Source organism: Montipora capricornis, chromosome 6 (genome assembly GCF_036669925.1).
Source record: "Montipora capricornis isolate CH-2021 chromosome 6, ASM3666992v2, whole genome shotgun sequence".
Lineage (NCBI taxonomy): Eukaryota > Metazoa > Cnidaria > Anthozoa > Scleractinia > Acroporidae > Montipora > Montipora capricornis.
The window spans coordinates 1,190,449-1,215,448 of NC_090888.1; the positions used below are offsets into that span (position 1 = coordinate 1,190,449).

Consider the following 25,000-nt stretch of genomic DNA (forward strand, 5'->3'; position numbering starts at 1 on the left):
ATGCTTCACCCTGTTGGTCACCTTTTAAAAAGCAAGACATAGCTTCCCTAAAGAATACAACGTGCTGCTGACAGGTTTGTCTGTGCTGACTCCATGGGTTGGGATAGCTTAGAGAAAAGGAGAAACGTAGACTCTGCAACCATGATGTATCAAGCTGTAAACAACCTGGTTTACTTCCCTTTCCAAAATCCCGTTCAGCCTTCCTATTCCAAAACCCGAGCAAACCATCCTTTCAAATTCGAATGCTTATAAATATTCCTTCTTTCCTAGGGGTAATCCCTCTCGGGAACATTCTCTGTGGTTCAGCTGTTCTCACAAAATTCAGTGCTCTCTTTTCAGATAAATGCTATGAATCACATGTAGAATACTTACTTCCCTTCCCTGTAGTTTGACCGTTAACTTTTTTTTTAGCATCCTTTTAAATAGAAATACTACAGTGTAAAAGGATTAATAAATATGTACGTATGTATGCAGCATTGTGCGAGGACTCTACACTTGTTTTTTTGTTAGTTTGTTATTTATTTGTTATTTATTTGTTTGAGCAGGTTGAAGTTTTGGCAGCTATTCAGCTGATGTGGACCTGCTATACCCACCCACCCATGTACTAAGAGAGGACAGTCACAACATCGGGAACTTCATCCCTTCTCGAATAGTGTGTGGGTTCTTTAACGTCCCACAGGAACGTTATGAACATAGAAGATACTTGTGAGACGGGGCCTACGGTTTATAGTCTTTATCCGAGAAGACTTAAAAGTCTAACCATTTTCGGATGCACTTTCTCCTCAGTTGTTTAAAGACCCTGAGTGTTGGTCCAGCCGGAGATGAACTCACGACCTCCCGCATGGCAACCCGATGCTCAACCAACTGAGCCACTGGTGTATTCGCCTATCACAATGAAGACAACAGACGGTTTCTTCGCATCTTGTTATCTTTTTTTCCCAGAGCAACCTTTGAACTTTGAAGCACTGACACCTAAAACAGTATGATAGACAAACACAACTGAATTCATGGTGGAATTTATTAACAACGTTGTTTTATAAACTTCGCGATGAAAAAGCCAATAGTGCTAAATTATTTCCATTTTCGTTTCCTTTATCCTTATATGACTTGGCAGGATCAAACCGCTGAACAAGAAGACATTCGTCATTTGATAAACCACAATTGGGAAGCCCCGGATCTCCAAGGTGCGGAGTCTACGGGAAAAAAAAAGGCAAAATTACAAATAATAGTCGCTCTCATTTTATCTTTAAACAACCTTTTTATTAAGAGGAGGTGATCCTTCGTGACTTTACAGACTTCATAAGCAGTCAGATAATGCCTAAACTGACATTTACAGTTACACTATACCTAAAAGCAGCATCAAACTGACAATTAATTTTTGGGCAATCAAATCATTCACCAACAGTTAAATCTTAGTCCCCTCTACTAAGTATGAATACAAGCAATCTGCAGTCAATTAAATTGGTTATGCTTGTGACTGGTTGAAAACAAGGTTCAATGTATTTGGTCAATCATTGTGACGATCGGTTTTTGGCCTGGGGAAAAAACCTAAGGGACCTCTGAAAACATGGGGAAATCGTTCACTGCGGAGATGTCATTTTTTTTACAGCAGTTGGGTTATCTTCAACGACGTAAGGGAAGACAAGGAACTTTGGTCACACAGTAGCTACAACAAGCTGCAAAAATAGTGGAGACACTTCACCTTCTTGGGGCGTTATTAATTTACCTATTATCTATCACACTGCAGCCCCCCTCCCCCCCCCACCCCCACCCCTCCCTTATCAGTGTTGCTAGCAAGACAAAAAAAAATGTTGGAAACTTAAACAGTCAACATTGAAAGGGGGAGAGGGGAAGGGAGGTGGAAAAGGTTTAAATTCTAGACACGGCGGGTACTGGAAGCTAGAAAAAGTGTTTTTTAATGAAAGTGTCTCAACAATTTTGCAACTTGTTGTACTTGTAATCTTAAACCATACCAGTAGCCGTAACTGACAAAAAAAGTCTAAGAACTAATTATGAATTATGCAAACTAAGGAATCAAGATGGCCAACCGCAAACAATTCTGGTGCTCAAGCAACGATTACATTTTAAAATCTGCCACATACTATAACTCAACTCTATAATAAATGAAAGGTTACGTTTATACAAACGTTGGCCGTGAAGCACTTACACCTTAAACAGAGTTAACTGAATAGAGGGTAATGTGAAGTGCTAGATTTCTATCCCATATGAACCATGTGAGCGCCAGCCCCACTGATGGAAATGGGCCCACACAAGGACAGAGAGAAAAACTCTGGCATCTTCAGTTCCCACGGCCAGCTCCCGTCTGACCTTGTAGCTCAGTCGGTAGGGCGGCGAAGATCTAACCCGAAGGTCGTGGGTTCAATTCCCACCCTGGTCAGAGTTTTTCTCTCTGTCCTTGTGTGGGCCCATTTCCATCGGTGGGGCTCACGCTCACATGGTTCATATGGGATAGAAATCTAGCACTTCACATTACCCTCTATTCAGTTAACTCTGTTTGAGGTGTAAGTGCTACACGGCCAACGTTTGTATAAACGTAACCTTTCCTTGTACTTGTACATGTTCATTGCCGTGACGTTAACATCTTCAGTTTCCACAGCCTGCTCCCGTCTGACCTTGTAGCTCAGTCGGTAGAGCGGCGGAGATCTAACCCGAAGGTCGTGGGTTCAATTCCCACCCTGGTCAGAGTTTTCCTCTGTCCTTGTGTGGGCCCATTTCCATCGGTGGGGCTGACGCTCACATGGTTCATATGGGATAGAAATCTGGCACTTCACATTACCCTCTATTCAGTTAACTCTATAATAAATGGTTTCAAAAAACTGACCTGTCGTTCTAGACTCAAACAAGGGAATGATTTCAGAGCCCATTGAACTTGATGTTCATTTTCCTCTGGAGTCAGGGTACAAGTGGAGTAGACAAGTACACCCCCTTCTTTCAACAATCCAACTGCCTTTAAAGATAAGACATTAACAAGAATCATTCAAGTTCAAAAATCAAGTTTGCAAAAGATTTGAGCAGTAATGCCATGCTACAACTTTTAGCTTGACATTTTGGCAGCTCGCCTGAGAACGCAGATGTATTTCTTGGCGATGTTTCTCTCCCCTGCTCAAGAAATAGCAAACAAGGGCTGAAAATTCATCCGCATTTACAGGCTAGTTGGTAGCCACCCTAACAGGGCAATGCAAACCTGGAAAAAAGGTTGATGCAATAAATGATGAGTAAAGAATGAATAAAATTAGATAAAGTTGCAAAGAACATTATTCTTAGCACCTTCAAGAAATCAATATAAAAACTCGTTTGAAAACGTCCTCGTAGCTTTGAATAATCCTTCAGTGCTAATGAAAGTAAAGTTGCATAATGCAATAACAGGATCATTAAAGTGTTCTTTAAGGTATGATTCTACTGTGACTGTGAATCCCAAGAGTAGCACTTACAGTTGTAAAAAGCTTTCTTTGCAGCCTAGGATATGACTGTAACTCCTTTAATGTCATTTTGACCACAAACTGAGGACGCTGACCCAAAGCACTGCAAGGGGCATCCACAAGAATACGATCAAATGATCCACTGGGGTAAGGTGGCGTGACTGGAAAGGATACTGAAAAGCATAAGTTTAAAAAAAATTTACCTCTCACATAGTACATGTGTTGTGAATGGCCAAGTTAGTGGGCCATAAATTCTCTGGCATATAAACCCACCCGAGTTTACATGTATGTTGTGCACTTCCATGGGCTTTTATCACTAAAAAATGCTATAATAATTCTCTCACTTAGTGTGCCTCATTTTAAACACTGTACTGTTCTAGGTTATTGCCACTTAACCTATTCACTCCTCATCAGGTACCCTAGGATACCCCCAGTTGACAAGGAAAATCATTTGGCATTAGACTGTCAGAGTAAAATTTGTTAAGTATATAAAATAAAAGTAAAAATTTATTAAATATATTCATTGTATACCTGTACTATTGTCAGTGTTCCTTTGTTTGTCAGGGTCAAGGGCTTTCACACCATCAAAAACAAAGGTCTTGACACACTGGACACCCAGCCTATCACAGTTGAGCTTCAGTTTTGCTATTTTTGGTTCGCTCTTGTCAAAAGCTACTATAATGCCCTGAAAGGAATAATCACCAATTCATAAGAACTCAGTGTTGCCACGCAAGAAATAAAATGGATCAGTTAATGTACAGATTTCAATTCCAAATACAAAGGTTTTTAAAAGTTCTAATGATTAGAATTAAGGGTAAAAAAATGATATTTCAACTGCATGAAATTAGCATATATTTGCACATTTAAGAAGTTTATAACACTACATGTAAAAAGATGACCACAAAAAGAGAAAGAATGACGACAATGATGATGATTAGGAGAACAAACCAATAAGTAGAAAACCTTAAGATAAATTGAGTCAGATTGTACAATTGAGACTAGGTCTCAGCTTGCTAATTAAGAATAGACATGAAAAAATTACACCATTCTGATTGGCTAAGAGAAATGCAGTTTTTCAGGTAACATACACGCTCATAAACGAAGATCACACACCATCACATTGTTGTTACCTTGTCTTCCATGAGTGAAGCAAGATGCGTAGTTTTACCACCTGTATAATTATAATAAAAAAAACTCATAATTTTTCCTAAAACTCACTACTCACACATGAGCTTTTATTAGATGCATGTGCACAAAACCAGTGGTATTGCAAGACATTTAAGCACAGTCTCATGTGCCACAAACACCAGGCACTGCAATGCTAACAACAACATCTCAAGCAGATAAAATGCCAACTGAGCCAATCTACGTGTATATGTGTAAAATTATGTTATTGTAACAGGTTAAATTTGATTTCAGGTCAAATGACTTTAACCTAGGTTGCTTTATAATAATTTCTCTGTCTCTATTCATGATAATGAATACCATACATAAAGAAATTAAAAATCAACCTAGGTTTTAATCATTTTCAACCTGAAATCAAGTCTAACCAGGTTCTGTAACATATACATGTATGTAAACTATGTGGTTTTTCCCAAGGCTGTTGCTGCCTACAAGTACCTCATTATCTCAAAAAACCATTCAAAGCATGTGAAGCTGAAGGTAAAGTCACTTTAGTTAACGTCGGTAGTTCCTTCAGTTACGAAACTGGCATCAATGAAAGCTGACGGTGCGCCTTTTACCCCCCTTCTTCTGTCAGTGGTCCATTTAAAGGGTATTTAAAGCTATAGCTACACGGATCAGAGGAAAGTCGAAACATATGTTGGTGTCACTGAGGACTGAACCTTGGACCTCAAGCCTTACTCAAACCTGGACTTTTCAATTATTAATTAACCCTTTGACTCCTAGGAGTGGTCAGTATGTAAATTCTCCTCACAATTTCAATGAAATGTCAGTCAGACTGGTATTGAGAGTTAAGATTATTGTCAGCTCAAGAGGTGTGATCTTGGTATAACACCAACTTCCCATGGCTACCCAACAAACAACTCTATGGTTCAAGTTGGAGAATGAACATTTTGCATCACTGGAATGAAAGGGTTAAGTAATGTTCATAACTGCAATGACAAAAATCTCTAGTATATGCTTCTATCTGCAATTCAAATATATGTCTTTGACATATTAAGTCTCTTCAAACCAATCAATGTTGCTCTCCACAAAAGTACCAAAATACTAAAAATAATTGTTTCGAAGTAGACACCTGGTGCAGCACACATATCCAAAACAATCTCCCCAGGCAGAGGATTCAAAACATGTCCTGCAACAACAGATGGTAAATTCTGGAGAAACAGCCATTGAGGAAGGACATCCCTTAGCGAGGGACACTTGTAAACAGGAAATGTCATCTGAACTGCTTCACCCCTGAGAAAAAAGAATTTACTGGTGAATACAAATGTTCAACCTTTAGCATGGTTGTTAATTGAATCTGAGTTACATAGCCGTACAAAATTATTAATGATATCAATGATTAATGGCCATGAGCATGACCACATTACTCTGTCCTCCTCTGGAAACAAGTTTTTCCAAAATCCACAACAAAATCCCACAGTTTTTTGTGATTGAGGAAACAGCCTTCTCGATGAACAAAATTAACTTTAATGCCAACGACGAAGGAACCATTCTACAATCGAACAGGAACGCAAAAATGACAATACAATACAAGTGGACTTAGCTAGCAAAATGAAGACACTTACAAGAACTCCGTAAGGTGAGAAATGACAAGCAAGTCCTTAAGATAGTTCGCAGAGTCTTAAGAAACACAAAACATGGCCGACTCGTTTGGCCGAGAATATGAGTCACCGGTCAGCGGGTTTACTTAAGAAGAGACCTGTTATCATGTTGGCTGGCGCGAAACTCTGCATCCCCCCCTAGTCTGGAAAGCTATATGTTAACATAGGTTGACGGACTCAATGTAGTACCCATAGGCCCGTCTCAGGTTCAAAACGTTTCGGTGGCCGACGGTCACGACATGGGCGTGGTGACGCTGGCGGGGGTGACAAGAGCTCTGGTGCCGCAGCCTGTGTAACTGGTGCAGTGCCTGAAGAGGGTGCTGTAGGAGCGTTCAAGGACACGTCGCTCGGTGCAGGTGCTTGAGACGGAGGATGGTGTTGCTCCTGGCAGGGTGGTGGGGGTGTCGAAAGATGTGGGCCTGATTCCATGAAGTGGTGGTGCGGGAATGGCGGCGGCGCAGGGGTGTGAACGGTGCTAGGTGGTGAGGGGGGTACCATAGGCAGCAACTCGATGGACAGGGTAGCCGGTCTATAGGCACGAAGGAAACCACGATTGCGTAATGTGAGGCATCCGGAGCCATCTATCTTTACCCGGTACTGATCGTGGCCTGGGGATTCGACAACAATACCTGATCTGTCCCATTTGTTGGGGCTGGTGCCTTGCTGGTTCTCGAGAAATAGTCTCTCGCCAAGGACTAATGGCCGTAGTGGGCGCGAGTGTTCTTTGAGAGACTCAGTGGTGCGAGGGATCCGTGAACGGAGAGCTTCCTCCTTGGCAGCCCATGCTTGGTGCCAGAGTGGGCGTACATTTGGATTTGAGAATTTCTCCAGCCAGTTGACGAAGGAGAGTGTGTCGCGTAGGGGACGGCCAAAGATGATCTGAGCAGGGGAGATGTTGCAGTCTGGGTCGGGAGTGTTGTGTAGTTGCAGCATGGCACGCAGGAAGCGGTCATGATCAAGGCTGCCAGTTGGGCCGGTGTTGGACATAAGAAGGCGCTTGGCTGCCTTAACTGCCACCTCCGCTCTGCCATTGGACTGCGGGAAGTGGGCTGAGGACATGCGATGTCGTACTCCCCAGAGACGGAGGAAAGCCTCTGTACAACCTGCAGTGAATTCTGGGCCACCATCACTGGAAAGTTCTACCGGTACACCAAACATGGCGAAGAAGGAATGGAGGTGGCGAATGAGGCCGGCAGCGCCTGCGAGGGTTGTGCCTGCAGGGGATCCAAAAACCTCAACCCAGCCGGAGAGGCGATCACCTATCATGAGGTAATGGCGGCCACCATAGGTGAAGAAGTCAGCGAACACGGCTTCAAACGGGGTAGAGGGTGGCGTGGTGGGGAGTGGAGGCGTGGCTGCCTGTGTGGGTGCATTTCTATTGCAGTCGGCACATCCGTCTCTGATGTTGCGGGTATCCATGGACATGCCTGGCCAGTAAACTATGGCCCTGGCACACTGTTCCATCATTGATGTTCCCTGGTGAGCTGCGTGGAGGTTCTGCAGTACACGGGAGCGGAGTGATGAGGGAACGATGACGCGGTCCTGATACAAAAGGACACCCTTCTGTGCATATACAGACTCGCACATGGGCCATAGGGGTGCGAGGGAACGGTTATTAAGGGCAAGGTTTGGGGTCCCCTGTTCGATAAGCTTTAGGAGTGAACTCAGAGCGGTGTCTGAAGCTGTCTCGCGTGCGAGAAGGGACCATGAGATAGTACCAATGTCCTGAGTGTCTTGGCAGATAGACGCCATCAGTGCTGACTCCACTAGGTAAGGGATGCTGGACACTCCAAGGGAGGTACTATTTTCTGAGCCGGACGGTGAAGGGTGCCTAGACGTTGCATCAGCGGCATGGTTGGTTTTGCCAGGCAGGTGTTTGATGTCGAAGCGCAAAGGAGGAGTGCGCTGTTTGAGTCGGAACAGCCGTGAGTTGGTTATCTCGTCCAACGTTCGGTCACCAAAGATTTTGACCAGAGGTTCGTGATCAGTGATGACAACAAGATTGTCGCAACCTTGGGTGAAGTAACGGGTTTGTTCAAGGCCCAAGGCGACAGCTAGGGCTTCACCTTCGATGGCCACATAGCGTTGTTCCGCAGGGGTCAGGAACCGTGAGCCAGCCAGGGCGATCCGCCATCCCCCAGGGAAGCAGTCTGGAATGTCAGAGGAGCAGCTGCAGTGTTGCTGGAGGAGGAAGTAGCCTATGCCACGCGTGGACCAGTCTGGGCGAAGGCAGGTGCGTCTCTGCATGTCGAAGATCTCCACACCCTCACGGATGGCATGAATAATGGCATCTTTAGCTAATTGAAAGGCCTCCTCCAACTGGGGAGACCATGAGAACTTGCATCGAGGACTGAGGAAGGGCTTGAATGGCTCCATGGTGTCACGTAGCTGGGCGTAGTTTGCCACCTGGTTGACTAGGCCAAACCAGCCTCTAATGTCCGTTGTCGAGGACGGAGAGGGAAAGTCTCTGATTGCATTGAGGTATTTCAGGAGTGGCTCAATGGTGGAGTCTGATCCTCTTAAGCCCGCAAAATTGACACTCCTTTCGGCGAACTGGAACTTGTCAGGGTTAAGTACTATGCCGGCCTGGCCTACTCATGTGAGGAAGTCGATTGTTCTCCACCAGTGCTGCTCTAGGTCAGAGTCATAGTGTATGGTGTCATCGACGCAGCGTTCCTTGCGCTCGAAGGTGGACAGGACGGCGTCAAAGCGGCAGTTGTAACCATCTCCGGACGAGAGGAATCCTTGAGGCGCTCTTGTGTACCGCCAGAGACCACACGGAGTAATAAAGGTGATCAAGTGGTGATCGGACTGGCGCAGAGGTACACTGTGGTAGCCGTTCCAGGCATCCGTGACTGTTTTCCATGTGTCTTTGGGGATACGACGTGCCAGGTGGAAGGGTGTCTCCGTAGCGAATGTCTCACGTTTGCAAAATTTGTTTAGTGGGGAGAGATCTACTGTACAGCGGGGGGAGCCATCATGCTTTCGTGTGATAACCATGCGGTGGCACCACGTCACGGGTTCGCCATATGGCACGCGTTCTATGACACCAAGAGCCTCGTCGCGTAGGAGGTCTTCGTACACTTGTTGCTGCCAGTGTAGGGGCACTGGGGCCGGGCTGTGGCTTGCTTTTGGGGTGGCAGTAGGTTCGACGTGAATCTCAATCGGTGGCCCCTCCATGCTCGGTAATGCCCGGTGCGGGCACGTGTTAAAAGTTGAGGAGGCGTATCTGTCAAGTAACCACGCTTTCATTTGTCCGTTGTTTTCTGGAGTGCAGGGGAAGGGCAGCTTGGAGGGACGTGGCGGTGTAGCGTCACGTTGAGGGCATGAGCACATGGTGTCATGTGGGTCACTTGTGGCGGTGCAGCCACCATTAATAGATCGCACAGCATTAATGAGAGGTGGCATACGGTTGGTATCCATGGCGTCAGAGTCTCTGGTGTGGCACCCCTCCTTAGGCATGTTCGCCGTTGTGAGTGATGCGAAGTCCTTGGAGAGGATGCCAAGGTTGAGCAACGAGTCGTATGATAAGTACATGGCTTGGACGGAGCGGCTGACGTAAACCATGGAGCGGCACGAGGTCACCTCACCATTGTGGAGCTTCGGGGTGAGCTTGGCGAAGAATGCGCCCTCAATAGAAATGGGAGAGCGGTTGGCGGCTGACAAGCCAAGACGAACGGGTAGTAGGTCGTCGCGCGAGAACCCGCACGCTAAGAAGTCTTTCATTGACCACAAGTCAGATTGTGCACCAGTGTCGGCAATGGCTGAGATCTCTGCATGAGTGTTTGAGGTGCGGTAGGGCGTACAATATCTGGCCTGGGCTGAGGTGTCAATGGAGATAGTGATTGTGACTCTGGGGTGGTCTCTGAGGTGTGCCTGTGTCCACTTGCCCTTAGTAAAGATGTGGTGGTCAAGTGTTACTGGTGCGCATCTACCGACAATGACATGTCTGGCTGGAACGTGTTTGCGGCGAAGTCGCCGGCGGGCAGTGCCGGAAGTAAATGATGCAACTTGGGATATCAGGTCTGATTTGATGGCCTGACTGGTGGGCGGGGGGGCTGGGGGCGTAAGCTGTAGGCGCTTCCTGCGGCGGCGAACCCTATAGCAATTGAGGCACACTGTATGGGGTTTGGTATTCCAAACCCTGTCACCAAGCTCTTTCGGTGGTTCCTGTTGGCGCTTGAATGACGAGACAGCAGACAGGGTTGATGACAGGAGGGCGTTCCGTGCCATCTCCTTGTTTTCCACTAGGGCGATGACATCATTAACTGGGGTCTGAAGAACATTCTTGGTCCCAAGAACTTCACGGCGGATGTCTGGGTCGGATATCCCATTAAGGAGTACATCTCGTATGACATGGTCTGTGTAGTCGACGTTTTTCCCACATTCACACTGTGTACTAAAGGCACAGGTTTCGAAATTCGCAGAACGGTTCGTCCCTTTCCTGACGTAGTTGCAGTAGCTCGGTGCGTAGGACACCAGTTGCAACTGGTATTACTGCGAGGGAATGCATGGCAGCAAGCAGGTCTGGTAGAGTGTTGGAAGCGGCATGTGGGTTGGCTTTTAGGAGACTGTCACCAAGCTCATTTTCTGCGCATTGAAACAACTGGGAGGGTGCAGATTGATCATCGATGCCCAGAGGCGTGTGAACACGTTCCATTCCTCTGTCGAGACGCCAATGTTTACTTTGGGCCGTTCGAGTTTTGGACCACGAGGAACGGGTCGAAGCGAAGGACCAGTTGTGTTAGGCAATGTGCACTGATGGGCCAAGCCGTGGTTTGCCAGGAGAGCAATGGCAAGGGCCTCCGAGACGTCATCGGTCTTGAAATCGCACGTGGGGATTGTACAAGCGATGACTACCATGGTTCCTTCATGAAGAAACAGCCTTCTCGATGAACAAATTATCTTAAATGCCAACGATGAAGGAACCATTCTACAATCGAACAGGAACGCAAAAATAACAATACAATACAAGTGGACTTAGCTAGCAAAATGAAGACACTTACAAGAACTCCGTAAGGTGAGAAATGACAAGCAAGTCCTTAAGATAGTTCGCAGAGTCTTAAGAAACACAAAACATGGCCGACTCGTTTGGCCGAGAATATGAGTCCCCGGTCAGCGGGTTTACTTAAGAAGAGACCTGTTATCATGTTGGCTGGCGCGAAACTCTGCAGTGATTGCAGTCTCATGTTAGGTCAAACTTACTGCATAAGGGAGACTATCAAAAATGACATCAAAATAGCAATGATCTGGGATCCTAAATGTGCAAGGTTCATACAAGACATTTAACTGAAGATTTTCCCATTACATGTACTACAGCTTTGCAATGCACATTCCCTCTGAGCATTGCTGGCCATGCAATAGAGCAAAACTCGATGCTAATTAAAGCTATTGCCCAAAGCGGAAAATACCATAGTACTCTTTTTTTTTGTCCACCCAAATTTTGAATGAGCATTGTTTTTGTTTTCTCTTGGGACCATTCTAAGTCCCTGGAGAAACTGGAAACAATGCTTATTCAAAATTTGGGTGGACAAACGAAGAGTATTATGGTATTTTCCGCTTCGAGCAATTGATACCTGAAATTTTGTTGTGAACAGAATATATCTCTCCTGTCAAGGAAAGAAATCCCATTTCCAAGGAACAGTTTTGGTCCATCAAAAGGTTTGGTGAGCCCCTTTCGACACATGCCATACAAGTCAGCATACACAGATACCAAGTCTCCTTTCTTTATACCTAGAGTTGAACATATTGGTAATATATGCTTTACAATAATACCATATTATCCACTTGATTGACCGTGGTGGTGTTTGGTGTTGCAGATGTGGCACAAGAAGGTGCCACATGCCACTCAAAGCCCAACAGAGTAGAACTTAGCCAGATATTGCAGTGAGAATAACAGTCTAATCCGAGTTTGCTAATGCTTAAGATGCTGCTTTCCCAGGCTGTGTAACTTCTTCAAAGACACCTAATCAAGTTGAAAGGCTTACACTCTCACCAGGATGAGCTCCCATAATGCCTGGCACGTAAATGATTGCTCCTCTTAGTATAGCGGCACCACAGTGCAAATCGACAATGACCTCTTTCTCAACTAATGGAATGTCAACATAAGGACCGGAGCCATCAATCATCAATACATCTCTCAGCAGTGGATGTTTTCTCACTTTATAATGATGATCCTGCCTTTCCTCATATTTGTCCTCCACCTGATCAAACCAGGATAAGAAACTCATTTTAGCAATGAAAACAGTAATGCATATTGTGCTATCACTTAAGTGCAAATAAAATTCTAACTTGTCTTCTTGCTTTGTTATCACATGGGAAAAGTGAAGTGCATTATGCAACAAAATAATTCAAAGCAGCAAAAAAATTAAACTCTTGCTACTGCAACTACTTTACACCTCAAATGATACAATCATAACATAACAAAACAAAGATACAAACCCTTGAATTTAACAAGATATGCTGGTATTTTCATTGTATCAACAACCTCACAATCAAATTACCCCATGCGTCCCCATGCAAAAATACTCCCCTTCCCACCAAAGATAAAGATTTTAAAGGTCCACCAAAAATTTCAGGAAAATAATTTTAAGAATTATCCTTAATTACAGTAGTTCCCTGCCACAGGACAAGGGTCAAGGAAATTCCTGGCGGTGCAAAAATAATCTGGAAGAGCTGGCAGCGACAAAGTTTGATGATAATTTGATCAGCAAGAAACTCAGTACATACCTGATCCAAAATACACTGCAGCTTCTTCAGAGCATCATCAGCTGTTGTTTTCAAACTGTTTACTCGCACGACGGTAGACAGTGGAGGAGTGCGCAGTGCTTCCAGTAAATTATCAAACTCTGTGGCGCAACCATTCACATCATCACTGGTTTCCTGTCTTGTCAAAAGAAATAACTTTAGAAACAGAATTGATTATTCAGTTCCAATTTACAATGTTCGATGGAGTCAGTGAAAAATGCTTCACTTTCACAGTTTTCCTTAAGTTTTTTTTTAGGACAGGATGCGTATCGAAGAAATTAAAAAAATACCTTTGAAAACAGAGAATTTCTCAAATATTCCTCGACTTCAGGAAACACGAAGAGCAGCTTTGGTCGAGGACAAGTTGTCATCATCATCATCCAGCGTCAGCTGTCCACCATCTTCATTTGATTTGATTAGTTCCCAGTTCCTAGAAACACCACAACTTAAAATTCAAAATTCCCGGTGAGTGACCAAGTCGTACGAAACTTTTGTAACCAGGGCTACTTTCTCTCATCACTCGATTTAGCACATAAAGAAAGAAAAAGAAAGAAAGGAACTTTATTTAAGTGTCTAGTCGTTCTAGCGCTGAAGTACTAATTGGGGACACTGTAAACTGAAATTAACAATGAACACAAATCAAGTCAAATGTTGGTTTTTGAGGAGAGGGGAAACCGGAGTACCCTACCCTATTTTAATCTGCCTAACCACTCCAAAAAACACATGGCTATCTGCGGCCTTTCCCTACATCTAGGTACGACGGAAAACCGCAAGAATCTGGAACAAAAATTCATCTTTCAAATCGGCACCCTTAATCCTCACGGTATTAACGAACGCTTTTCATTTAACTAATATATTCCTATTTTTCACGTTGCCATGTTACCACCAATAGCGTAGCCCCTACTCTACTATAAAAACCACACGTAACCCATAATCCCTCTATTCGCTCTGACGAAGGGCTAACGCTCGAAACGTCAGCTTTTAGAATCTCTGTACGGTGGCCAATTTACATTATCAACTCCGTTGATAAAACCAAATTTTTGTATACCCATAGAAAACCTCTCGGTGTAGAGTAGAGAACCAACAAACTCAACTCTTTTATCACGGCGGATCTGGGAATCGAACCCGGGCCACATTCACGGTGGGAGGCGAGTGCCCTCACCACTGCGTCATCCCTGCACCCCACCCATAATCGGGCCTGGGGCTCGTTTCTCAAAAGTCCCGAAACTTTACGGGGCGTTTTCGGGTGTCACAATTGCCTTTGTATCTCAAGAACGGAGAGGATTTAATTCGTCAAACTGCACAGTTATTTTTCTTTTTGTTGCCTTGAAAACATGTTAAAAGATCGGCTTTCTAAAACAAGCGGTTGGCAATTTCACAAATGGCTTTCCGGGCCCGAATAGTTTTCGGGACTTTCGAGAAACGCACGCCTGGAGCCCGTTTCTCGAAAGTCCCGAAACTTTACGGGCAATTTCGGGTGTCACAATTTCCTTTGTATCACAGCAGCAACCTCGTTCCCAGGGTCTATCTTCTCTGCCTCCTTTGCCGTTGACGACATGGAGGCAGCAGCAGTACCTCTTCCACACTTTCCAAAAGGATTTTCCGGAAATGACTGTTTCCTTTTGCATTAAACCGAGATTTACGGGATTTCTGACTGAATGGTAAGCACATTTCTAAATAATGATTCTGAGGAATATTTTGGAAAGGTTTCGTTTCTTTCATGATTCATCCAAAGAAGAAGTAAGTTGACGTATTGACGCTCACAGGGAAGCAATCTACACAGCGCCTATTGGTTCCTATGTAACCCGCAAGTGATTTTCAGAAGACAGTTACTTAACAAAGGGAAAGGAATGTGTGGCTCGTTTCTACAGACGCTCGTAGGGGAGGAACGCGAGACGGAGCACTAACAGTGTCTTCGTGGGAGGCTGGGCCTCAGTAGGCCTAAAAATGATGTTTAAACCGAAGGTTAGCCAATTTGAAGATTTTCGGTTGCTTAAGGGCCCGTAAGCACTGGACAAATTTTTGTTTATTTTGCGCAACAATCTGTCATTAATGTCACTGTTCCTTGGTATCAACATAGTTAGCTTTTAACGCATAACGTAAGGCGCAATAGAACGAGACAACAGACGTATTGGCGTTTTTTGAGGAGAACACTGCCTTGCGACTCGTTAGCCTATGCAACTTCCGGATTGCGTGATATAGAACAACCTTACTTATCTCCCCAGCACTACGAGCTGATTGGTAAACAGCACGTGCTGAATCGGACAAGAGTATTGCTAGCGAGCAATGTACAAAGGCTTACGAGCCAACAAGCTTGGAGAAAGTCACTGCGCAGACTTAACCGCACCTCGCAGGAGTGACCCAATTTTAATGAAGGCAAGGCGATAAACCCAACCCATCTCCAAAGGGAGGGAGGGAAGGGAAAAAACTTTAACAAATGCCAACAGCTAGTTGGTTTACTATAGAAGACAAACTGCCAAGTGAATCTTGGACGGCTAACTGAGGCTTTTATAGCTAGACTCAGTCTATTAAAGTAGCCAGTTGTACAGCTTCTTCTATGAGCAGGTAGGGATTACACGTGCTCTTTAACAGTTATGAATGAGACCTTAACCCTTTAAGCCCCGAGGGGTTCCCCATTGACGAGTAAAATCGTCTGGCGTTAGACAGAGTAAAATCTATAAGTGCCATTTGGCACTATCGGGGCTGAAAGGGTTAACAGATTTGGCCAATGCAGGTGTACGCTATAAACTGATATCTAGGAACAAAGTCACTATGTCCTCATTTCATTTACAACAGAACCATTGATGTTATGACCTTGAACGACCGACTACAAAGAACACGAAGATAACTAACGCGACATGAATAGCCCCTTTTAGTATGGTCACGTTCCATTAACCGTATTTTACTGATGGGGCAGTAAAATCTCATTTATTTCCGTGATACAAGAGTGCAAGGTAACCTTTTTCCCACCAAATTTTGTCAAGCCTTACCAAACTTCATTAGGCACCGTCGTCCTGCTTCGGAGCAGGACAAATTTTTGTCTGGCGTGAAAACTATATATATTTGACAGTTTACACGGCATGATCTAAAGAAAAAGTTCTTAAGTGCGGCCACGATTACCAAATTGAGAATTTGGCGGAGACAATTTGTTTGAGCCAAACAAGTGCGTGCTGGCCCTTTATACGTAAAGAAATGACCTGTAACGACTGACCTGTGGAATGTGTCCTGTGTTTTAAACCTGCCAGTAATCTACACTGGTCAGCAAGTGGCCCTCCTTTATTGCAAAAAAAAATCACTTAATTACTGAATGATCTACGTTTATTCAGTGAGTCACTGACTGATTAAAATAAGTAGCAATGCGGGAAATGTAATTTAGGAATCTTAAGTCATTAGCATTGAACTAAATTCTGTTTGTGAAATGAGCGCAAATCATGACAAGCACGTTTTAATCGGTACTCATGGACTAACTATTGGTAATGAATGGATACGTACCTACGTCGGCTTTACAATCAGTTACACAATAGCACAACGTCCCCCTACCCCACCTCCTGTGACGTTCAGGCGTTAATTATGATAATTTCAGTTGTTTCCGGCGGGTGTTCGTTCTCTCGTTTCTTTGATTATGTTAATCGTCGAATTTGATGTTTATTGTCACTCCTCGTTTTAATAATATTTTACCCCTTTTCGCTCTAAAGGTTACAACATGAAGAACTATTCCGGCAATCAAACACAAGAACTTAGAATTTTAGAGACATCCAAGGGCTGGCAAGCATTCCAGGTGATATTTTGGACGTTGATAAGTCTAACGACCCTTGTAGGAAATGGATTAGTGTTGTTCTGTGTTGTGATGAAAAAACGCCGCAGTTCATCGACGATCAAATTTTATGGAAGTTTGTCGTTAGGAGATTTTCTTGTTGGTAAGTACCAAAACGAAATAAGGTTGTTGCAATTGCGAATAACTTGTGCGTTACTTCATGGAAATTAATTATTCCATTCGAAAATCTTGCTCAAGTCATTACGTGAGATTATCTTTAGGTTCACCACGATTAAGCTCAGGATCAGTCACGAAGGATTTTTTTTCGGCAAACGAACTCAAATCAACCAAACTCCCTAACATGAGCAAACTGCCTTTGTTGTTTCATTTCCACCAGAGTTAATTATATGAAAACAAAGATTTTATTATTATCATTGTTTTACCTTTGGAACGAATTTTTTTCACCGGAGTCAATCTATCAATCTATGCTTTTTCCTCACAAGAATTAATTTTCTACATTCACCTTAATGTCCGAATGTCACAATAGATTCTTTGAATTTGTCCACTTTTGTGATGAAGAATTAGATCTTATTCGCTTGCAAATTTTGTTTTCCAAAGGAACATTACTTGACAATACTCAAGAGGGTCTTTCTTTTAAAGTCGGATATACTTATGTTCTCACGGACTTTAATACAAAGGATCATATCTCCAGTGTCGTCAAATGATAAGAATTGGGAAAACAAAACGTACAAGCGAACAAGGTTTATTAAGGATACGCACAGCCACTTCCGACAATCTTTTCTGATAAACAAAATTAAATATGAATATTCACGGCCAGTTCAGTTCTGCCTTCTTATTGTGGCGCGGCATCGTCTGTCTGCACTTCAAATACATGCATGCTACTACAATGCAGTTTAATCTAAGTGCATGCATTATCCAAACATCAAGATTTCCGGAGAACGTGTGCTATCTCGACGTCGATCTGAACTGATATGAGCGGAAATAAGGCACTTCGTCTGTGTGTAGTTTCAAACAGAGACAAAATCTGTCACGCAAAAACAGTGATACAACCTTGTTCCCAGGGTCTCTCTTCTCTGCCTCCATCGTCGTTGAGAAGAGAGACCCTGGGAACGAAGTTCGCCATGATCATGTCAATCGGTGCTTTCCAACCAATCTTTAGAGACGCAGATGTACAATTGCTGGTGGACGAACAAAAGGAACTAAAGAGGGTTTTTTTTTCTTTTCGTCCACCAACACGGCGGCGATGATATAACGTGAAAACCACCTATAAGTGCGCACGAGTAACCCGTGGTGACTTCCCATTCGTTGGCAGTCAATGTCACTGGTACTTCCTTTAAGGCATGGTGTTTTTTAGGACCGAAAGGTTTGGGGGAAAAAGAGGACATCCCTTTTCACGCAAATTCTTTTGACACGCTAAAGAGAAGTATCGTAATCATAAATGGAAGTGAACGCTACATGAATTACATTCCATTTCAACTGAAGCCGGTTTTTGTTGACTTTGTTCAGAACTTCCTGATCTCTGTTATTGTTTATCGTCTCCTAATATAAACTCTAAATGCGTCCGGCACCAGGGGTAAAAGGAAAGTAAAGGCTGATTCTCACCAGCGACGCAAGTCCAAGCATTAACGCAAGCACAAGAGCGCTTATTTCGCCGCGAATTCGGGCCCAACGCAAGGATAAGCACAAGCACAAGCACAAGTATTTAGTTTTTTTCCTTTTCCTTGGGCTTGCTCTTATGCGTGGGTTCGCTTGCCTGGTGTGAAAACGGGAGATAACGCAAGCACAACGCAGCTGTGATTTTCGTCCAATCAAAAGGAGCCGTTCCAGACTCCACTCGCAGCGCCGCGTTGTAAGAGAGAACATGGAACTAGTGAGTCTCTGCGTCGTGTGCTTGTGCGTGCGTGCGTCATGGATTGTTTTCACAGGACAAGAATCTTTCGTGCTTGCGACCAGGCTTAAATGAATTTGTTGTTGATTAAGTTGATAGCAGTAAATTGGCCCTCACTTGGACTGGAAATCTCATAGAAGCCTAGCAAACCCTCTCTAAAGTGGTAGCCGGCGTTCTATGACCATCCCAAAGACGGCTACCAAGGAGACTTAAAATTGACCACCTTTGCTTTCCAAAGCTCTAGTAACGTATGTGCCAATCTAGGCAAGGGACGAGTCCGGCCGGCCTTTGTTTGACGTACCATGCATCAACTCAGTTGATAGTGTATAACTTCTTCTGTTGAAATGATTTTTTTTTCCTAGGGATATTCTGTGCCCCTGTGCTTCTCGTCGCTGCTTTCAGCCAGATATGGCTGATAGGAGAGATGCTTTGTTACGTATACACAGCCGTGATTTCAACCTCTCTCAATGTCTCCATCATGACACTTTTCCTTATTAGTTTGGATCGTTTAAACGCTGTTACCAAGCCTTTTCATTACAGAGCAAAGGAAACATTTACACAAAGGTGGGCAACACTGCTCATCGTCTTCGCTTGGCTCCACTCCGCCTTCTGGGCTGTGGCACCGTTAGTGGGCTGGGGAGAGATCATAGAGGACCCGATTACTAACACGTGCAAACCTAATTGGGCAGCGAAAGGCTTCAAAAACACTTTGTATACCATGGGTTTAGCAGGTTTCGCTTTCGCTCTTCCAGTTCTTTCAATGATTGTGGTTTACGCTATCATTTATTACCGCTCGAAAGTGAGCGCGCGCTTTATGAAAAATCGTTCTCACATGACTCCGTTGGCAGAAGATGAGGCTCGACGAAAGCAACAAACCGCAATTCTACGGACAGTCCTCGTTGTTGTTGGCGCGTTTGTGTTTTGTTGGTTGCCTTACACCATAGGTACAACATTTAAACTGTTTTCTGACACGGCACCACCCTATTGGTTAGTTCATTTAGGGCTCATGCTAGCCGCGTCAAACAGCGCTATTAACCCAGTCATTTACTCATTATTCGATAAAACCATGAGAGGAGAATTTAAGACTATTCCCAGAGTGTGCCGACAGCAACTTAGTAGACCGGATGATACGGACTATGTTCATAGTCGTCGAACCAGCTCGAACCTGGCTACTTTTAACAATACTGTCACTAGAATTAGCAATGAAACAGTCAACAAACTTCTGAACGTGAATTTGACTGAAAGCCCACCAATTGTCAAAAAAAGGAGCTTTACACCGGAACACACGACGATGGATGTGATTGTCAAAGATATCGCTAAGAAAATGGAAAAAGGCGGGAGAGAAACTTTGGTTTAATCAGTAGCTTAATAAAGGACATGAAATTTCATTTTTTGGTAGCATACATCTCCAAGAGATGGACTATTAAATTTGGAGAAGAAGATGAATTCCAAAAAACAATATTGACAAGAGAAGAAGGAAAAAAAGCATCGTGCACTTGTAAACAAGCCCGTAACTCGCGACGTGGGCCAAAACTTGAGGAAGAAAAGCGGAGAAAAAAATACAAGTCCCTTCCCATAAACAATTTAATTCAAGGACTAACCCACGCAGTGAACACTAACAACTTATAATCTAAATATTACTACCACTAATTCTTTCGTCGATAATTAAACTTGCCTACTTAATATCACTTAACTTAAAAGGAAATTAAATAATTATAACCAAGTTCGAAATATCTACAATATATCATGTACACGGCCAGTTCAGTCACTCTTCCTATAGGATTGGGAAACCTGTTGCGACTACACATGTAACACTGCTACTACTACCAACGAGTTAATCCTGCAGAACAAAAGACGAAATCGCACAAAGAGAACGGGTTAGCTTTCATGCATGTTTAGGATACTTTCTGTATTCACATTCTGCTATCATATTTATCGTTGTGGCGAAGGGGGAACACACAGCACTAGTGCCCAGTGTTCGGGGGAACGCCGTCAAAACGCTGTGACAGCGGTTTGAGATATCCTTATATTCTTGAAGCACCGTTCCAAATACGTCGTAACTCAAAGAGTAAAGAGTGCAAGTTCTAATTCCTCATACTTTTAGTCAAATATAAAAGTTAAAATTCCGTATGTTGATGACTGATCTCATTCTCAACTTTGCCTTTTACAAATTCCCTGACTGTTTGGTCCAGTTTATCAGAGTGTTCGGCCAAAAACCTCTGATAATCTTCTCCAGTTTTATCGTGCCTCAAAAGAAATTCTTCAACAAATGGTGGCTGCCTGTCAACTGACCGCAATAAGGCCACAACGCTTGGATCTTGGCGCATATATTCACCACGGAGATTTATCTGCAAAATAGAATATACGATTAACTCAACAATCTCTTGTTTCCTCGATCTCTTCCTCAAAGCCTGCGTGCTTTGATCAGCGATAGAGCCTTCTGGGAACGAGAAGATAGATGCAATTCCAATTTGCCAGTTTGCGTATCAATTCCAAAACAGTGACCATTCGTATTAAAAGCCCGGGGGGGGGGGGGGGCTACTCCCTTATAAGGGCTTAATGGGGACGTGCGGCCAGCCAGGGTATGTTTTTCGGGATTTTTGTCTTGAACAGGGTATCGAATTTATCATTTTTTGTCTTAATCAGGGTATCAATTTATCAATTTTTGTCTTAAACTGGGTTAAATGTCTTAAACAGGGTATCAAAAATCGGAATTCTGTCTTAAAATGGGTAGGAAAATCAGCGATATTTGTCTTAAACAGGGTCAGGGTATGAGGGGCCGCGCCGCGCCGCACCTCCCCAAACAGGGATACATCGAGTACCCCCCTCCCCCCCCCCTCCCCCCCCCCCCGGGATTAAAAGACAAAAATAGTTATACTAAGTTTTGAAAACTCTTCTATGGGGTATGCTGCGAAATGCGGTTCTAATCTGATATAAAGACTGATGGTGAAACTGGAAGATAACCCTTCCAGTTGCTAAATTGTGATTATTCAAATGAAAGCTTTTGAGCGATTCCTTGAAGAACGTGGTTTGGGTAACGTAGCAGCTCTCGTAAGGAACAATGTGATTGGTTCGCTACGCTAGCCAAAATCAAAAGACTAAACGACTGAAACAATCGACTTAGACTTAAAAACAATAGAAGCTACTTACAATACCAACCAAGAACTGGTTACAACTGAGAGCTCCTACACTACTTCGTGGTTTACATGAGGAAAGGAAAGGAATGGAAAGTGATTTAAATATTTAAGTGTCTAGTCGTTCCAGCGCTGGAGCACTAAATGGCGACACTGTAAACTGAAATTAACAATGAACACAAATCAAGTCAAATGTTGGTTTTTGAGGAGAGAGGAAACCGAAGTACCCGGAGAAAAACCTCTCGATGTAGGGTCTGTTGAATCAAACCCGGGCCACATTGGTGGGAGACGAGTGCTCTTACCACTGCGCCATCCCTGCACCCCAAATAAAAAGCCACCTTTGAAATTGAACCCAGAGCTGTGCTTTGCCGTTAGCTGTGAGTGCTACTATTAAAGATTCTGAATTCCTTTAGTGAGGTTACTTCAACACTATCAAACAGTTTATTTCGCGGTTTTTAAGTTAACCAGGCTAAGGTTTCTCTCATCAAACAAATCAGAGGATAGCTTCCATTTCCATACCTCCCCTGGTGGCAAATGACCAAAGGCTGCTTCTACTACGTCAGCAGGTAAAACCATAACATCATCTTCAGTGAGATAACCATCCTGGTCTTTGTCGAGCATTAAAAAGCGCTGTAAGATCACATCAATAATCGAAATCAGTATGGATAGTCAAATATACATATCTCGGTTAAGTACCCGATGATAAAACCGGTGCCACCTTTCGAAAAAAATTAGAAGCCAAACCGAAGCCCTCATAGACCTTATTCCAAAATGGCCGTCATTTAAATATTCTTTTGTTTTTATTCAAATTAGCCTTTGATGCCTCGTTCTTGAGCTGAAAGTTCAAAAGAATATTTTGCCTTGAACGAGGAATCAAGGTCTAATTTGAATAAAACAAAAGAATATCTAAATAGGGGCCATTTTGGAATAAGGTGTATGCGTTTGGACTTTTAATATCGTAGGTCGCGTCACATAAAGGTATTAAAAAAGAACTCTAACAAGTACATGAACAACGTCCAAACAATAGCCATTTACCCAACAAAACTAGGTCGTCGTAATTAACCCAAAACTGTATAATCCGTCCCGTCTTTTACCTTAAAACGGTTTTTCAAACGCTTAAACGAACTCTACAGAACATTCTATTTACCGCTATTAAGTTGACCAGAACTCGTAGACCACTTTGGCTAACAAATCAACTTATCCCGTCTAAAATGCCTTCGTCTACTGAGTGCAGATTAGTTAAAATCCAATTATTTATTACCTCCTTAGTAACCAGTCTTTCACCTGTGTGCTCCGCCTAGATGAACAATAGATTAGAGAGATAAAGAAGAGCATGAATAACGGAGAAGACAACAGATTCTTATGCGCCATCGAGCAGTTTTCAGTGGTAATACAATATTACTTCCGTTTTCCAATATTTACTAAGTGATTGGCCGAAAAATAACCCGTTATTTCCTACATCAATGGGGTTCAAAATTTACTGTTTGCCCGCGCTCACGGCCAGTTGCACATTGAGATCTGATTGCTTCATTTGAAAACTAAATTTTAGCGATGCACAAAGCTACCCAACCGATTCAGTCAGGTACGACTCACTGTAATGATGATAATAGTGCATAAAATGATAGCTTTGCCAGCCTTACCACAATTAGGGAATTGACGAGGTCAAATGAAACAGATCCGCCATGTTCTCTGATCACCTGTAGGGCCATAAACCTGCAATGATCATCGACGTCCTAACGTCACTGAATAGCGATCGCTGTTTTTCTCCCAGAACAGGAGGAGGGAGGGGGAGGGAGGGGGAGGGAGGGGGAGGGAGGAGGAGAAAAGAGGAGGGGGAGGAAAGCTTTTCTTAACCCCACCACCCACCCGTTCCCTCTTAAACGTTTGGTCGTGTTTGAGAGAAAAGGACCACGCGGCGCGTCGGCAGAGCAGGCGAGCGATATTAACGATGGAGAGGCACAGTAAAACGAGCAAATCTTAAAGATGCGATCAGTAAAGACTTTCATTCATGAATTCTGGGCAGTGGTACTCCCAAAAATTCAATCGGCACCCACTAGGAACCGTAGCGAAACAGAAGTGTAAATACCGCGCCATCAGAAGTTCATCCAGTGTTCTAAGGGCGGTTCCATACCTGTGATGTTCCCCATATGTAAACTTGAAGTTACTCAACTTGGCATCGGATAAATTGCTGACCTTTCCTGAATGGACTGGCAGAAAAAAGTTTAAGTCATCAGTTGCTATTGATAATACCTTTTTTTAACCAAAGAGTTTAGAAACACACTGACTAGTATCATATCATATCATCATATATCTTTATTTACCCTCGGATTTTTAGAGTAGCTTGATGTAGCTAATATCTCCGAGCATTTACCCTCCCAACCATGATACATCACAGAAGACAGACCACAACACCGGGAACTACATGCCCTACTCTTTACGACAAGTGTGCGGGTTCTTTTACGTCCCACAGGATTATGAACATTGAAGGGTTGTGAGACGGGACCTCCGGCTTATCATCGTCCTTATCCGAGAAGACTAGAGAGTCTAACCATTTGCAGATGTAATTACATAGGCAGCACTTTCTCCTCAGTTATTTAAAGACCCTGAGTGTTGGTCACGATGCCTAATCAAAAACAGCCTTTTTCGTAGCAACAGACAAGATCGCTTAGATCCATCAACAAGAGCACGAAGGATTTTGTCATTGAAACCTGAAATCACTCAACATCCTCCCCCTCCAGTTATGTTACCGAGTCTACTCTCGTCTAGATTTTCTAAGGGCCTAACGAGGATTGGAAAGGATAGGTCACCAAGGTACCTTCACAGTCCGTTTTGTTGAAATTGTGGAGAGGAGTCCACCAAATGTTCACAGCTAGATTACGGAAATAAGATGTAACTTGATGAGCCCACCTGGGAGAAATAAGAAAATGTTAGGTCTATCAATCACAGAAAGAAATTCTGATATCTTTAACCTCATTGCGTCGGCTCCTGCTCGACTCAGTCGGTGCCAAGAGATGTATTAAATACCTTATTGGTAAGGTTTCCACAGGATGTGCCATGAGTTTGGGCTACTTCTTTTGCCAGATCAGCTAGTGGCCAGAATGCAAAGTAGTAATGGGCAATTTCCGAGTTGCTGTTTGTCTCGGTTTCGAAGTGAGTCTTGGTGCTCAACTATTGTAAGGGAAATGAGTTTGATTTGCATAAGAATACGCAACTCGTTTCCATTTGAATGG

At 43.5% G+C, this 25,000-nt stretch overlaps 3 protein-coding genes across 3 annotated transcripts in view; 1 reads left to right on the plus strand and 2 right to left on the minus strand.

The window, feature by feature from the left end:
• Positions 1–997: 997 nt before the first annotated feature.
• On the minus strand, positions 998–13,400 carry LOC138051155 (tRNA (cytosine(72)-C(5))-methyltransferase NSUN6-like). Its single transcript, XM_068897311.1, has 10 exons — positions 13,264–13,400; positions 12,956–13,108; positions 12,222–12,429; positions 11,803–11,959; positions 5,698–5,858; positions 4,571–4,611; positions 3,972–4,125; positions 3,453–3,613; positions 2,843–2,968; positions 998–1,193 (listed from the first exon to the last, which is right to left on the minus strand). Exons 1-10 carry the CDS (start codon positions 13,351–13,353, stop codon positions 1,035–1,037), a joined length of 1,410 nt encoding a protein of 469 aa, XP_068753412.1. The 5' UTR covers positions 13,354–13,400; the 3' UTR covers positions 998–1,034.
• A 3,175-nt stretch (positions 13,401–16,575) lies between these two features.
• LOC138051156 (trace amine-associated receptor 1-like) lies at positions 16,576–20,766 on the plus strand. Its single transcript, XM_068897312.1, has 2 exons — positions 16,576–16,890; positions 18,999–20,766. Exons 1-2 carry the CDS (start codon positions 16,677–16,679, stop codon positions 19,991–19,993), a joined length of 1,209 nt encoding a protein of 402 aa, XP_068753413.1. The 5' UTR covers positions 16,576–16,676; the 3' UTR covers positions 19,994–20,766.
• Positions 20,207–25,000, minus strand: part of LOC138051157 (uncharacterized) — a 13,225-nt gene continuing 8,431 nt past the window's right edge. The window contains exons 5-10 of the mRNA XM_068897313.1: positions 24,586–24,677; positions 23,902–23,977; positions 23,411–23,483; positions 23,032–23,067; positions 22,290–22,400; positions 20,207–20,984 (exon numbers count right to left, since the gene is read on the minus strand). Of these exons, the coding sequence (XP_068753414.1) occupies positions 20,754–20,984; positions 22,290–22,400; positions 23,032–23,067; positions 23,411–23,483; positions 23,902–23,977; positions 24,586–24,677 (619 nt within the window). The 3' untranslated portion in view covers positions 20,207–20,753. The remainder of the gene's footprint in view (positions 20,985–22,289; positions 22,401–23,031; positions 23,068–23,410; positions 23,484–23,901; positions 23,978–24,585; positions 24,678–25,000) is intronic.

Excerpts from the sequence above, each read along its gene's own strand:
- LOC138051155 (XM_068897311.1), bottom strand. The coding sequence starts at position 13,353 with ATGATGATGATGACAACTTGTCCTCGACCAAAGCTGCTCTTCGTGTTT. Across the intron at positions 13,109-13,263 it reads GAAATTCTCTGTTTTCAAAG|GAAACCAGTGATGATGTGAA; the intron begins GTATTTTTTTAA and ends TTGACAAGACAG. Across the intron at positions 5,859-11,802 it reads TGTTCACAACAAAATTTCAG|GGGTGAAGCAGTTCAGATGA; the intron begins GTATCAATTGCT and ends CTTTTTTCTCAG.
- LOC138051156 (XM_068897312.1), top strand. The coding sequence starts at position 16,677 with ATGAAGAACTATTCCGGCAATCAAACACAAGAACTTAGAATTTTAGAG. Across the intron at positions 16,891-18,998 it reads GTTAGGAGATTTTCTTGTTG|GGATATTCTGTGCCCCTGTG; the intron begins GTAAGTACCAAA and ends TTTTTTTCCTAG.